Source organism: Mustela nivalis (genome assembly GCF_964662115.1).
Source record: "Mustela nivalis genome assembly, chromosome: 4".
Classification (NCBI taxonomy): Eukaryota; Metazoa; Chordata; class Mammalia; order Carnivora; family Mustelidae; genus Mustela; species Mustela nivalis.
The window spans coordinates 153,438,106-153,453,777 of NC_139023.1; the positions used below are offsets into that span (position 1 = coordinate 153,438,106).

General features: G+C 33.5%; 1 protein-coding gene across 2 annotated transcripts in view; it reads left to right on the forward strand.

The window, feature by feature from the left end:
- Positions 1-15,672, forward strand: part of FBXO8 (F-box protein 8) — a 54,755-nt gene that overhangs the window by 25,335 nt on the left and 13,748 nt on the right. Inside the window, exons 4-5 of one of the 2 annotated variants that reach the window (XM_082726941.1) lie at positions 1,831-1,903; positions 2,828-2,946. The exons of the other annotated variant lie outside the window; for it this stretch is intronic. Coding sequence (XP_082583067.1) covers positions 1,831-1,903; positions 2,828-2,946 — 192 coding nt within the window. The remainder of the gene's footprint in view (positions 1-1,830; positions 1,904-2,827; positions 2,947-15,672) is intronic. 2 annotated transcript variants of the gene reach the window in all.

Sequence of the window (15,672 nt, forward strand, 5' to 3'; positions counted from 1 at the left end):
CAGTCCTCTGCTGGACCTGATTACAATATGACTGCATTATATGTGGAGAGCACAGAATGTTCATCAGATTTTATCTGCAGCATTTTCTTCCTGTTTTATTTTTCTATTTAGTAGTGAGGCTATTTTTATCAGAGACAATCACAAAGGACATTGTTCATTTGTGACACATCAAAATGTTGTCTTCTTAATGCCTTTAACAGTCCCTGTTGCCATAGAAACTGCTTATAGATTGGCATAAAATTGAATAATGTTATCAAAATATCAAAATATGAAGACCATGCTTTCACTGATTTTCCCCCCATTCTTGCTTTAATATATATCCTGGAAAGTACAGATTCTCAGAAATGCTGTTTTTTTCTTTTTTCCTCAGAAATGTATAAATGTCTACTAGGCTTATTTTTAGAAATCTAACAACTTATACAGCCCTCAGAACTACTACTTATAGTTGAATATTTTTCTGTGGAAAAATTTAACTGGCAATTATTTTGATTTAATTTTCAAAAACCAACTTTTTTTTATTTGTTGTAGAGGTATTAAAGGACTATGTAAATTATGCAAATATATCAAATATATGCATGTATATACAAATGTATGCATATATATGCAAAATATATCAAGTTCTTTAGAATATCTTAACTTTAGCTATATTATAATAAAAAAACCTGTTTCTCCCATGTAAAATATTTGAATATTGTACAAATACTGATTTTATAAATATGCATATAATACAAATGACATTTTAAAAATTGATTTTTACTTATTAAATACGATTTCTTAAATTCTCCTTGTATACAAATAAAAAATATAACACCATTGCAAAGCTTTACTGAAACACCATCCATTATCAGTTAAGTCTTAGCACCACAAATATAACAAAATCTATATATTATAGAGCCTAATATACATATTTAAATTAAGAAATCTGTTATCTCACTACTGTTTAATAAGAGTTTTGACATTCAGATTGAATAGAGTACTGATAGTTAATTTGGAAGGCAGATGAATAGATAAACTGTCATAAATTTAGGTTTTATAACTTATCCCTTGATTGTAAATTTTTTTCTGCTGCATTTTATCATAAAAGACACTTGTTTTTACTTTATTTTTTGTCAAATCCAAGTTCTGTTCCTTCTAAATATGTAGCAACAGTGAGCATGTCACTTTTTGATTTTGCACTATGGCATAGCTACTCTGTACAAGATGTTCTTCTACTTAACATATTTGAAGAATGATATGATTTCAAAGACTTCATTATTCTGTTTGCTAGCATTTGACATTACTTGCAGCTAGTTAAAACAGTTCATATGACAAACTTTATAGTAAGATACATATATCGTATCACTCTCTTAAGTTAGTGAAATGATGCTTACTGGAGAATCTTGGCAGAATAGTACAGTATTTTACTTTAGATATGTAAGGAAAGGCAGCTGTTGCAAGCTTCAGTCTTATTATGCCCAATTTATTAAGGCATTCTGGTTCCTGTCATGAATTCTACTGATAATGAGTAGAACTGTCATCTTTAATTCATATCACTTGCAATGTTACATTTAAGGAAAGTAATAACTTGGTACATTCTAAGGAAAGTATAACTTGGTAAGTACTGGTATATTTACAAAGTCAGAAAAGTTGGATGTAACTGCTGGTATTAATTATGGTAAGTAGTCATTCCTTGCTAAAGCAGTACCAATTTTTAAAACAGATTATAAAGCCATCATTTTTATGCAAAGATGAAACCATAGATAGACCCTCATTTACTAGAATATGATATGGATAGTTTTAAATCTCTAAGTTGAAAAAGCTAGATGTCAAAATGTGTTTCCATCTTTGCAGCTACACATATCAGATTATAGAATTCTTGTTAAACCTCCTCTACTGTGTTTGGAGGAGTGGACAGAGAAGAAAGGTAAAATTAAAAGACCTCTTTTTATCTAACAAAACTTTTTAAAGTTTTTTTAAGTCAAATGTTTGCTAAGAGAGGGGATTGAAGTTATTAACTAAAATAAGATTTTTAGATCTTCAAATTTTACTTAACCATCCTACCTTCCATTGTTATTGAGAGTTGGCTGTATTTTCTTTTTCTTCACTCCCTTGCTTGACTTAAAGATATTCTGGAGCATTCCAGAAAGTTGAATTCAGTCTCTGAAAGGAGCTCTCAAGAGGGATAGAGCTGAACCTTTGACTTGTGGTTCCAGAATTCTGATTCTATCCTTTTATGAACATCAGTAGCTTAGCAGGTGTTACCTGATAACAAAATAGAATCCTATCTTTAGCAGAATGCACCTAGGTTATAAATAGGCAAAGAAGGACATTGAGATAAATACACTTGTAGATGCAGAGAAATGAGGGAAAGTACTTTCAACGACTATATTCTATATTTTGTTGACTAACATAAATAGTGTCACTTGGTTGTTTATCCAAGTCAAGCCTTCAGAATTAAAATCATGTAATTAAAAGAGTTATCCTAATAGATGTTTTTATATAAAACTAAATCTGTATGAGTCTTACTTTAGCCAGGTCTTAGAATGACTCTTGTCAAGTTTTTTGAGTGTTAGAAATCAGGAAGTACTTTTTATTTGGAGGTTAATATTTTTCCCCTCTAATTGGAGCAGTATCGTCAGATGTGTTGTTTTGGGTTCATTTAAGCCTGAGAAGTAAATTAGTTTTGATGATATGTGTAAATATAAGTGTTTATTGTAAGCACCTGATGTAAGATGTGTTTAATTGTTCAGTATTATAAAAAGTCTACTTTTCCATAATCTCTAGTTCTGTACTTATCATTTTGATAGCAAGCATCATTAAAGTATTATAAAAATAAGAATACTTACAGCCACAGGGAACAAGATTCTCCAAAGGACATCGTTCATGTCACGGATATGGGTAACCAAACTCCACAGCAACTGCTGGCAGTGGCTCATGGGGTGGGGGAGAACATCCGCCCAGTTTGTGGTACGATTATCTAGCACGCTGTTGTTATCTGCATGACCTGTGATCTCAGCTGTATGTAAAGTCTTGATCTTGTGCATGAGCTTGTGTACTTTGTGGCAGGTGACCACATTCTAGTAGAGGAATGTGCTAAAAACCATCTGTTTACATTAGGCTGTATTTCCCCTGCATGTACAAGTTACGTGTGTTGATTTTATTTTGCTAGCAGTATTATAATAAAATAATTTATCCTCTCAACCAATTAGCTATATTCCTTGAGCTCCATTTGGTATGAAACATTTTTCTTGATCTAGTTATTTTTAAATTTCGAGTCAAAAAAATTGAGGAGCAAACATGGTTTAATTTCAATACATTATAGGTTGTACTTTTGTTTATGTAAATATGTTTAAAATTTTTTTTTAAATAATATTCTCAGGAGACCTGGGTGGCTAAGTCAGTTGAGCATTGGACTCTTGGTTTTAGCTCAGGTCACGATCTCAGGCTCTGTGGGATCGAGCCCCTCAACGGGAGTCTTCTGGAGAATCTTCCTCTGCCCTACCACCAACCACACTCACGTACTCTGTTTCTCTCAAATAAATAAATAAATCTTTAAAAATAATAATAATAATAATATTCCCATTGGGATCAGTTAAAAACAGTCTTAACTATTATATAAACACAGTTTTCTTGCCTTCATAGAGGAAGACCCACATGCATGCATATAATTTTCTGCATAATTATTAGATTGATGTGGGTTAGAATCTGTTACAAGAAATATTTTAAATTGAACCTGTGTATATATTTTAGGTGGAAATGCATATGTAATTTATTTTCATAATAATGTATTCTTTTTGTTGTTGGACCAGCTAAAATGTAAATGAGAAATTTGTAGTTTTCCATTTTTAAAAGGAACTCAGGGTAATCATGATAATATGATTACCAAGCCTCTTGGCTTGGCATCCATGCTGTCTAATTCTGACCTTAAGATTGGAAGAAACATGTGCAAAGAAAATTTTAAGTTTCCAAAAGGAGACAGAAGAAGGTAATACCATATCTGTGTATATGTGTACATACCTGTACATGTGTATACTTCTGGGACTAATGTATGAGTGTATAATGATAGGAACAGATGCAGCCATTTTGCAGCCATGAGCGCTATTAACATAGGCAAATAGGAAGAAAGAATTGGGTCCATGAGCCTAACAACCTTGGAGCCAAAATACTTTGAAATTTCTTATTGTATAGGAAAGTAAATCCCTTTACTCTTTTGAATAGGGGTTCCTGTTGTTTGCAATCAAGAGCATCCTAATGCATCATCATCATCATCATTACATGGACTCATTAAGAATTTGATACGTAATCCTGAACACAAATTATTTTTATAAGAATAAACAGTGCTAATTTTTATTAGCAAATTAATTTTATCCCCAATTTGCTGATGAGAATCTAGTCAGAGCAAGGGAACTAGTTGACACGGAGAGGAGTCCGTCACTGTATATAGCTTGAAAAGCTTTCTCTATTGGAATTATTTACCCGAGAAAGCTAAAATACTCAAGTTAATTGGCAAAACCCTTTCTCTTGATTTGTGTTAGAGTCAAAGTGAAAAACTGTGCCTCTCAAACACTGAATATTACCCTCTGGCTACATAATTTAATATTTTCAGTCTGGTTATGATGAGTCAGGTCATACTAAACTGGAGGCCATTCACTTTTTTTGAGGGCAACATGCATGTATATGGTATGTATAGATGGATATATCTTATCTCTTTTTAATCTGATCCATCATGTGTTAATTTTACATTTCAGTAGGTAACTTTATCCTGTGTCTTTCAGGTCAACTTTATTTTACACACTGCCCTGACCATAATAGATCTTGACTACCCTCCCCTTTGCTTGTCACTGAATCATTCCAGTATGTGGTATACGATGAGTCCACAGAAGTATGTGGACTTAGGGTAAACCCTTTAGAAGCTTCAAAGGGAAGCAAATTTCCCAGGCCCTCTTTCATCTTAATATAATTGAACAAGAGATTCAGACCTAGAATATTCTATAGCTTATTCATCAGTCAAACCAGCTGATGCATTTTGCTTTTGTTTTTCCCCTAGTACGTCATAGGAGATACTGTTACCTCATTTAGTGTGAATTATCTAGGGTAAATATAAACAGAAATTAGTAGACAATGTATTAATCTAGGACTTTCAACTAGAAGAAAGAATAAAGGTAAAATATTTTAGCACCACAGCAACCATGCTACAAATTTTAAAATGTGCAGTGCTGAAATGAGCAAAAAAATTTTTTTTGCTTGAATTTTTCTTTTGTTGCAAATTTGGATGCCTGTGCCTGGTGAATTTACAATATTGTATTAATATTTTAAGTACAGTTCAAATAAAAATTTGTTTACCTTTTATTTCCTTGCAGTATCCTGACCATCTTAATACATCCATATTCTTTGTTACCTGCTGTGACCAGTTTCAGTGAAACTTGACACTTTCTAGACCTAAGTTCTCAATTTTAATGTCCAAAATTGGACCCATCTTGTGTCCAGTCATTTTGTGTAGAACACATCTTGTCCTACACATCTTGTCTGAATGTAGCAATTGTGAATACCGATACCACAGTGAATCTCACTCTAAAAGATGAATTCTTTATCAGAAATCTAAAAAATAATATTTCCTCAGTTCTTGGATGTCATCAGTTGTACTGCATCCATCAAATTAATTGCAACTTTTTAAAAAATACTTTATTTATTAATTTGACAGAGAGAGACATTGAGAGAGAGTACACAACCAAGGGGGAGTGAGCGAGGGAGAAGCAGGCTTCCCGCTGAGCAGGGAGCCCAATGTGGGACTCAATCCCAGGGTCTTCAGGGCTAGATCCAAAGACTCTGGGATCATGACCCGAGCCAAAGGCAGATGCTTAATGACTGAGCCATCCAGGTGCTCCTAACTGCAGCCTTTGAAATATGAAAATATAAAGGAAAAACTGCATTAATGCAAATGTATTACCAATTAACTAGTATACATTTATTCCTAATATTATATAACATTTTCTTTCATGTCATAAATATTTTGAAGATGCCTTCTTTATAATAAAAATGTTAATATCTTTGTGAACCACTTTGGCCTTTAGCAAGTAAAGATATCATGACCTCTTGCTTTTTATTATTTGTACTAGGGACTCCCAAGTTTTGACAGTTTATAATTTGAGGCATTTCAAAGTATGCTGGAGTTTTGACCCAACTCATAAGTTTTTGTTGTGGTTATGTTCTGTTCTTTTTTAACCCCTTAGTTTAATTATAAATTCTTAAAAGTCGATAGCTTCTCTTGAAAGCCACCTGGAGGCTTTATACAGATTCAAGCATTCATTCAGCAAATATTTATTAAGTATCCTCCACTTACTAATTATATGACTTAGACCATGTAAATTATTTAACCTCTGGGCTTCAGTTTCCCCATCGATAAAATGAAGACAATAATATTTGTGATATACAGTATGTTACTGTGAATATTAAATAGTGTATGCTAAATGGTTAGTGCCTCTAAGTGCTTCCCAAAATGTAGTTTTATATTTATACTAGAGGTACAACTATGACAACTTAAACTATGAAGAGCCAAACATTGCTGTAGGCCTTGGGGTTCATCCTCCCTTAACTTTCGGATCCTAGTAGATAAATATATTTGACACCTGAGTAATGTTCCTTCATAATGTATGTATCAGTCACACCAACATCTGCTAGCTTTGAATGATGATACCCTTTACCTTTAATTTCATTTTCTAGCATGTGATGAGCACTGTTTTGCATATACAGTAACTTTTTGTGTTAGTGGTGATGCTTAGTTTAATCTTTTTAAGGACATTTTAAACAGTAATTAGGCGTCCAAAATTACATTCAGATTAAAACCTGCGTCGTGTCTGAATATAGGTAGGATGAACAGATACTGTAATTACGTGAAGAAGTGTACACATGTGCTGGCAGTTATTTAAACTACTGTTTAAATTCCAGCTTGCTTCTCTCTTTGTCTTCCTTGAAGACTTGGAGTTTTTTTCTTAATGTTGTTTATTTCAAAATTGTTTCAGGGATGTCAAACTATATTTATAAATGTACATATTAGAATCTAGGTAATATGAGAAAATTTTTATTTATCAAAGTGAAGTTGGTCACTTAAATCTATTTGCATGTGATTTTTATTAAGCAGGAATTCTAAATTAGCCAGTATTGTATTCAAATAGGTCACTTTCTCATTAGTTTGAATTATTAATTGTACCTCCACCTCATAGAGTTTTATTTCCAGATTTTGACTAGAATGCTTTCTTTTTCCAAATTATAGACAGTTTAGAGAAGTAGGGGCCTTTCCAAGTAACTTACTTTAGCTACCAGCAACTTATCAATAATATTAATAGTAGTAATTTATCATTAAAAATTAACATCATGTTCTTCATCTTATTAATCTATCTCAGTCAGCAGAGTGACACTTTTGGGGACTATTAGAACTCAAAGTGTGATGCTTTTTCTGATTGAGTCTATTAAAACTAATTAATAGGAACTAACTTTTATTTGTTATTTAAAACCTAGATATGACTTTCATGTGATTTTTGTCTGATGTCATTGCTTTCTTGCCTATGAAAAAAGAAGCACAATAATCTGTCTTACATTTCTCCATTTCCCCTGGATTCCATTAGAAGAATTTTCATTTTTCTTTAGATTTTTGAACTATACCTCCTTTGTGTGAGATTTCCCATTAACATCTTCTGGCTAGAAATAATTTAGGGTGTATGTATGATTATTCTTAGCAGTTCATCAACATTGTACACTCTGATGTATGGGAAAAAAAAACACCCATAAATTGTTTTGGAAAGCTGAAATCCTTGCCACTTCAAACAGGGTCTGTAAATAAGTTGATTTTATTCCATATTTCATACTTAAAACTGAACAATATGATTCTTCATTATCCTCGAGAATGTCTCATTCTGACCACTTTCAGTAATGGTATAAGAAGGAATTGGGTGACCAATGCACCAATGCAAGATGCTTATACTAGGGGAAACTGGATGGGGTGGGCAAATTGAAGGGTGGAGCCAAGATGGGAACTGTCTATACTTTTGTTCACATTGCAAAACTGAAACTGCTCTAACAAATATAATCTATTAATTTCACAAAAAAAAAAAAAAAAAAAAGAAGAAGAAAGAATTGACTGCAGTATATCAGCACTGTCTCGTCTCAACTGTCACTTCTCCCACATAAGCATGGATGGACGGTGTGTGCTCTCTGTTCTTCCTAGGGAACAGACAAGACTGGAATCTGCTGTTCATATTTCAAACTGACATCAAAATCATCTTAACATTTCTGTCCCAATTGTCATGATGTCCTTTCCCTTAATTATAACTAAGTCACACAGAGGCTTCCACTGAATAAATAGCCTACCTGTAGGCACCTCAATAAGAGGAACACTTTTCTTGTCAATTGTGTAGTCTCTCTATATAGAACGACTTTAAAAACCTTGGCACAGTTTTTACTTTAGTCTTGGACTCTAGTGACTAGGTTAGGAATAACAGTTGCACTATGCATGAACAGCTTAAATTAACATGAAAAAAGCAATATGTGTTCTTTCTAAAGTTTATGCTGAAGGTCATTGTTACAGCAGAGGAAAGTGGTATGAAAACTTACAGATGAAAACCCTGCAAAAGTTTGTGGGTAGAATGAAATGGAATGACAGAACAAAAACTTCCATGCTTAGTCTTAACTTGCTTGTTAAGTAATCTTCTGCATTTACTTTGCTGCAACTAAAAAGCAAGGTGTTAATTTAATTTAATTTAATTTAATTTTGCAATATATATATATATATATATATATATATATATATATATATATATCCCCATATGGATTTCACCTGTTCAAGTTCTATGTGTTTTTTTCCCTTAACTATAGAATACATATTCTCTGATTAAATAGGGAGAGTGAGAACTGCCAACTGAACAAAAATTAATAGATTTTGCATCTTGCTTAAGTGATTCTGAAAGCACTATAAAAAAGAAGAAATAATATCACTATCAGTACTATTTTCAAACAAGACAATAGGATTACTCCATTTAACCTATAAAAGGCTGACTTCTCTCTATTGTGCTATTTTTTACTAAAATAAATATCCGTAACATTTTTTGTGTCTCTTAATTTTTACATTATTTTTAATGTGAAAAGATGACATTTCAATTGTTCATTTCACTGTGGCTGCAATACATATTTGAATATTATTATATCTCTTCTCATTGAAAGAAAAGAAATCTAGATTGAACTATGTATTTATATATAAAATAACTATGTTATTTCATATATATATTTTATTTTACAAATATTTATTGTTAAAATTTAAAGATTGTTATTTTAAAAGTCCTCAAATGTCCTTTAAAAATGTGGTGTCCAGTTTGCTTTCTATTATGTAATGCTCTAATGATATGTTTGTTACCTGAAAAATAGTGATCGTGGTTCTGGATTTTACATTGTATACAAAAGCAAATTGGAACAAATTTAGTTAAAGTGAGTTTTTTTCTAAATATCTATATTATGCTGTTCTCTAGGAAAACAAAGATATCACCAGTTTTGTTTTTGGAGTGATTTCTGTTATTGATACAAACTGCTACATAATGTTTCTACCAACTCTCTGTGCCAGTAGCCAATACTTTCAGTACAAGTGGTCAGTGTTTGTTTTGTTTTGTTTTTTAATTAAAAAAAAAAAAGAATGTATATTTTTAAAGTCAGTTTTAGGTTTGCAACAACAGCTGGTTCTTTTTTATTTGGTTTTGCATAGCTGTTTTTGTAGAATTCACTCCGTTACCTGTATAATTTCTGATCCTGAATATATGTATGGTAGACTTTTGCTTCTGAACCACACCAGATAATAATGGATAATAATGATTTGAATTTAAAAAAAAACAAGACTTTATTAAAAGGGGAGAGAAAATGTGGGTATTGATGTAATAGAAGGAATGAAACATAGAAGGATCTTAAAACATGAATTGTGTGCAAAGAGCTGTTCTTAAAATAATAAAAAAAAAGATGACTAATACCTAACATATTTTTCTTTTTATTTTTTAAGTTCAATTAAGTAACATACAGTGTATTATTAGTTTCAGAGGTAATTTAGTGATTCATAAGTTGTATATAACACCCAATTCTCATTATGTCACGTGCCCTCCTTAATGTCCATCACCCAATATCCCCTCACCTCCAGAAGCCCTCAATTTGTTTCCTGTAGTTAAGTATCTCTTATGGTTTGTCTCCCTCTCTGATTTCTTCTTACTTTATTTTTTCCACCCTTCCCTTATGATCCTCTATTCTGTTTCTTGAATTCCACATATGAGTGAAATCATATGATAATTGTCTTCCTCCAAATTACTTACTTCGCTTAGCATAATACCCTCTAGGTCCATCCATGTCCTTGCAGATGGTAAGATTCCATTTTTTTGACAGCTGAATAATATTCCATTGTGTATATACACACCACATCTTCTTTATCCAACACATTTTTTTTCTTGATTCTAAATTCCTTCTTAATATTGGTGTAAACTATCTGTTCATGATTTCTTGAATTATTTGTTTGCCTCCTAAACAAATTACATCAAAACAGTTCACCACTGTAATTTGATTCTGTAAGTCTTGAGGCTGTCATTTGCCTAAGTTTTTAATAACACACTCTATGGAGTCTACTGTACAAAATTTCTTAATTTTTTAATTATTGTAAACATCTGTTCTATCAAATCAAACAAAAAAAAAATGAGATGGGATGAATTATATTAACATCACCCTACTTGCTTGGCACTCCTTCTAGTAGGAGTTTATTCCTAGTAGATTCCCAGTGTAACATATGTGAAATTAAAGAACAGGGAAGAGGAATTTATTCCTAGTAGATTCCCATTGTTGATAGAAATCTTTACCACTTCACGTGGGATCCAGTTCAGCTCTTTTCCAACTATTTCTAGATGGTTTATGCACCCTAAGAAGAAAACCAATATGTTCTGTTTTCTGCCTTTATCAGTTTCTTAATATGCCTGTCTCTGAACCAGCTCTAATGTCCTCTCCTCCGGTCTCAGAAAGCATTACCAACTCCTTAAGTCTACATTCATGATCCAAGATTTTTCCTTCCCTCTCTTGATTGGTTTCATTACTTTCTAATAATTCTATCTTCTCTATCACTTAATTGGTTACTCTGCTTCTTCCATCCTTATGGCCATTGCATCCAATCAGTTTCAAATCTCGGTTATTGCATTTTTCATTTTGGTCTGATTGGTTTTAAGCTCTTTTATCCCTGCATCAAGAGACTCCCTTGGTGTCTTCTATGTGTTTCTCAAGCCCAGCTTATGATTATTGCTTTAAAGTCTGGATCAGGCATATTACTTGTCTTATTCACTTAGATCTCTGGCCATGACTTTTTCTTGTTCTTTCTTTTGGGATGAATTTCTCCATCTTAGCATTTTGTCTAGGTCTCTGTCTTTGTTTTTGGAAGGCCATTTATGTTTCTTGCTCCTGAGAGTAATGACTATGAAAAGGAAGTCATATACTCTCCAGGATCTGGTGCTTCAGGAAATATCTTTGGTGAGTACTAGTGTACTCTGCTACAGTCTTATGGGCTGCTCTGTCCCTCAGGTCAGTCCTCTGGAGGCTCTCTCCTTGCCTACAGTGGGAAGTGTTTGGACCTAGGCCAGAGCATGGTGAGTTTTGGTTCCACTTGTATTTTCAGTCTTTCTCCTGCTCCCCTTTTCTCTACCTTGCCGCTTTCATTATCTCTTATTGTTTCTTTGCCAATCTTTTCCTCTCCCTGTTGATTCTCTTTTTTGCATCTTCTGATATGCATGGGTCAGAATTGTCTTGAAAAAACAGTTGTTTCTCTCTTTGACCTTCAGTGTTCTTTAATATTTTTTTTCCTCCTTTGTACTAATAAATTTTTCAAGTAACTGGGCTATCAGTTTCCTTACCATGAGCTCATTCCTTAGCTTTCTTCTTAGCCTTGAGCCCCCATCACTCTGTGGAAAGAGACCCCTTGAAAGGCACTATTTTCTTTTCTCCCAGTCACCAAATCTACTGCCTTATTTCTCATTTTCATCTCCTTGAGCTACCTAAAGGAAAAAGGATATTAGCCATGTTCTATGCTAGACACTCTCATATCTTCACAGTAGCCACTTAAATAAGATTTTTACTGATTAAGAAACTAATAAGGTTTGGAAAGTTTGAGTAAATTATATTCACAAAATCACAGAACCATGATTTGGTCCCTCTTCTAATTATACTAGGTAATTATACTTTCAATTATACTAGGAATTGCATTGTATACCCTTTTCTTTACATTTCAAAGACTTTTAGCCTCTGGAACATTATTCTGTCTCTGCTTTCTTCCATCTTTGCCTCCTCCTTTACTGATTCTTATTATTCAGTATCCTTAGTTTGTACTTTCAACTCTCACTTTTTTCTTTATGTCTTATTACACTATCAGATGCCTATTTCGCCTTTGTAGTTTTACCTGTCATCATCCGAAGGTAACATTTTGAAGTCCAAGCTCATTACTGTTTTGTTTAAATCAACACCCTCTTAACCTGAGTTTTCTTCCATCAGTCATTTCCCTTTTTGTCTAAGCCAGAAACATCAGTTAACCTTATCTTTCACTTTTCATTATTCCTTGACTTGATAACCACCATGATAATAATATATGCTCTCACATCATATTTTCATATACATACATAGCATATGTGGGTTTTTTCATATGTTTTTAGGATAGATTATTTCCTTTGCATTTGTGTTGCTTTAAGCCCAAACAGCTGAAGTAGCTTACTGTCTAGTTTCCCTTTTATTATTTCTCTTTATAATACTGTCAAATTTATATTGCAGGCCATTGCTTCATCATATAAGGCTTTCAGTTACATATGAGGGAGAAGATAAACTCCTTACCTTAAAATTCAGTGCTATTTCTGCTACAGTCTACTTCCAGACTTGGCTCTCAAACCCAAGATAGTTCCCCTATTTTCCTGAAAATGGCCTGATTTTTTAATCTTATAATGCTTTTGCTCATATAATATAACATTGACTAAAATTTTCATCTCCAGTGTTCCCCTCATTTTGAGCTATTTAAACCACTCCATCAAAGTAGGTATTCCAGGAAAACTTATCTAAATGCCCTGTCCCACAGTGATTTTTTCCTTCCAATGAACTACTGAAATACTTGAAATGCAACTGATTTCTGTGCATTGATTTCATATCCTGACACTTTACTGAATTCCTGTACAAGTTCTAGCAGACTTGAAGTGGAGTCTTTTGGGTTTTCCACATATAGTATCATATCATCTGCAAAGAGTGATAGTTTGACTTCTTCTTTGCCAATCTGGATGTCTTTAATTTCTTTTTGTCTGATTGCTAAAGCTAGGACTTCTAGTACTGTGTTGAGTAGCAGTAATGATAGTGGACATCCTTACCATGTTCCTGATCTTAGGGGAAAAACTCTCAGTTTTTCACCATTGGGAATGATATTCGTTGTGGGCTTTTCATAGATGGCTTTGATGATATTGAGGTATATACCCTCTATCCCTACACTTCGAAGAGTTTTGATCAGGAAAGGATGCTGTACTTTGTCAAATGCTTTTTCAGCATCTATTGAGAGTATCATATGGTTCTTGTTCTTTCTTTTATTAATGTATTGTTTAACATTGACTGATTTGTGGATGTTGAACTGACCGTGCAGCCCAGGAATAAATCCCACTTGGTCATGGTGAATAATCCTTTTAATGTATTGTTGGATCCTATTGGCTAGTATTTTGGTGAGAATTTTTGCATCTGTGTTCATCAGAGATATTGGTCTGTAATTCTCCTTTTTGGTGGGGTCTTTGTCTGGTTTGGGCACCAAGGTAATGCTGACCTTATAAAATGAGTTTGGAAGTTTTCCTTCTGTTTCTATTTTTTGGAACAGTTTCAGGAGAATAGGTATTAATTCTTCTTTAAATATTTGGTAGAATTCCCCTGGGAAGCTGTCTGGTCCTGGGCTCTTGATTTTTGGTGATTGCTTCAATCTCCTTACTGGTTATGGGTCTGTTCAGGTTTTCCATTTCTTCCTGGTTCGGTTTGTTTATATATCTTGAGGAATCCATCCATTTCTTCCAGATTGTCAGATTTTCTGGTGTATAGTTGCTCATAATGTGTTCTTAATTTGTATTTCTTTGGTGTTGGTTGTCATCTCTCCTCTTTCATTCATGATTTTGTTTATTTGGGTCCTTTCTGTTTTCTTTTTGAGAAGTCTGGCCAGGGGTTTATCAACCTTATTAATTCTTTCAAAGAACCAGCTCCTAGCAAAATAAGTGAATCAGAGAAAGACAATTATCATATGATCTCCCTGATATGAGGAATTTGAGAGGCAGGGTGTGGGGGTTGGAGGGTAAAGAAGGAAAAAATGAAACAAGATGGGATCGGGAGGGAGAAAAACCATAAGAGGCTCTTGATCTCACAAAACAAACTGAGGGTTGCTCGGGGGAGAGGGGGTTTTGAGAGAGTGGTTGGGTTATGGACATTGGGGAGGTAATGTGATATGGTGAGTGCTGTGAAATGTGTAAGCCTGACAATTCACAGACCTGTATCTCTGGGGCAAATAATACATTACATGTTAATAAAAATAATTAATAGCAAAAAAAAATCTGAAAAAAAAATTACATTACTGGAGCACCAATCCTGTTAGCAGCAAGAAAGATTGACACATTTGTCAAGTTATAGAGTAGATTTTAAATTTTTGGATTTTTTTCCAAATTAATATTTATGGTTATAAAAATATCTCTTTTCTCTTTTCTCTGACTCAGTTGGTTAAGCATCTGACTCTTGATTTTGGCTCAGGTCATGATCTCAGAGCTGTGAGATCAAGCCCCTAGTATGCACTGAGCATAGAGCTTGCTTAAGATTTTCTCTCTGCCCCACCCCTGCTCAGGCAAATGCTCTCTCACTCTCTCTCTCACATTAGTAAGGAATTTTGAATTTGTAATATGAATATTATTTACTTTTATGATTTTCCAGAGAAATAAGAATCTTAATGTTTATAGCCAATCTATTTTCATGATATGACTTTCATTTATCCCACTGTAACTTTCCTTTAAAACTATTGAAAAAAATTAAAAATAAAAATAAAACTTTTTTTATAGGGATGCCTTGGTGGCTTAGTTGATTAGGTGTCTGCCTTTGACTCGGGTCATGATCCCAGTAGGATCAAGTCCACCCGGGGCTCCTTGCTCAGTGGGGCTCCTTGCTCAGTGGGACGCCTGCTCCTTCCTCCATCTGCCACTCCCCCTGCTTGTGCTCCCTCTCTCTCTCTCTAGATAAATAAATAAAATCTTAAATAAATAAATAAAACTTTTTTTTTTTTTATAAAATCCATTTTGGTCAATTGTCTTCTTCCAGATGACAAAGCTTCCCTTTATGCTATGGAGCCAATTCATTATAGGACTGGCACCATCATGATTTATATGTTATATAAGTTTATAAGTTATATGACAAAAATGTCATAGAATTATTGCCATGTGAAAGAGGAGGAACTACACCATAACTAAGAATCCAGATAATTCTACAAGTTGAACAGTGTAGAGTTTGCATAATGAAGTTAAAATGTATACAGATTAAGCAATCAAACTAAACTAAGTAGTAATAATTTGAAGCTTAAGCTTATTTTGGAATGTAAAAAAAAAAAAAAAATTGAATCAAGCAAATGACAAACCACTGGCCCTGAACAGCTCAGCT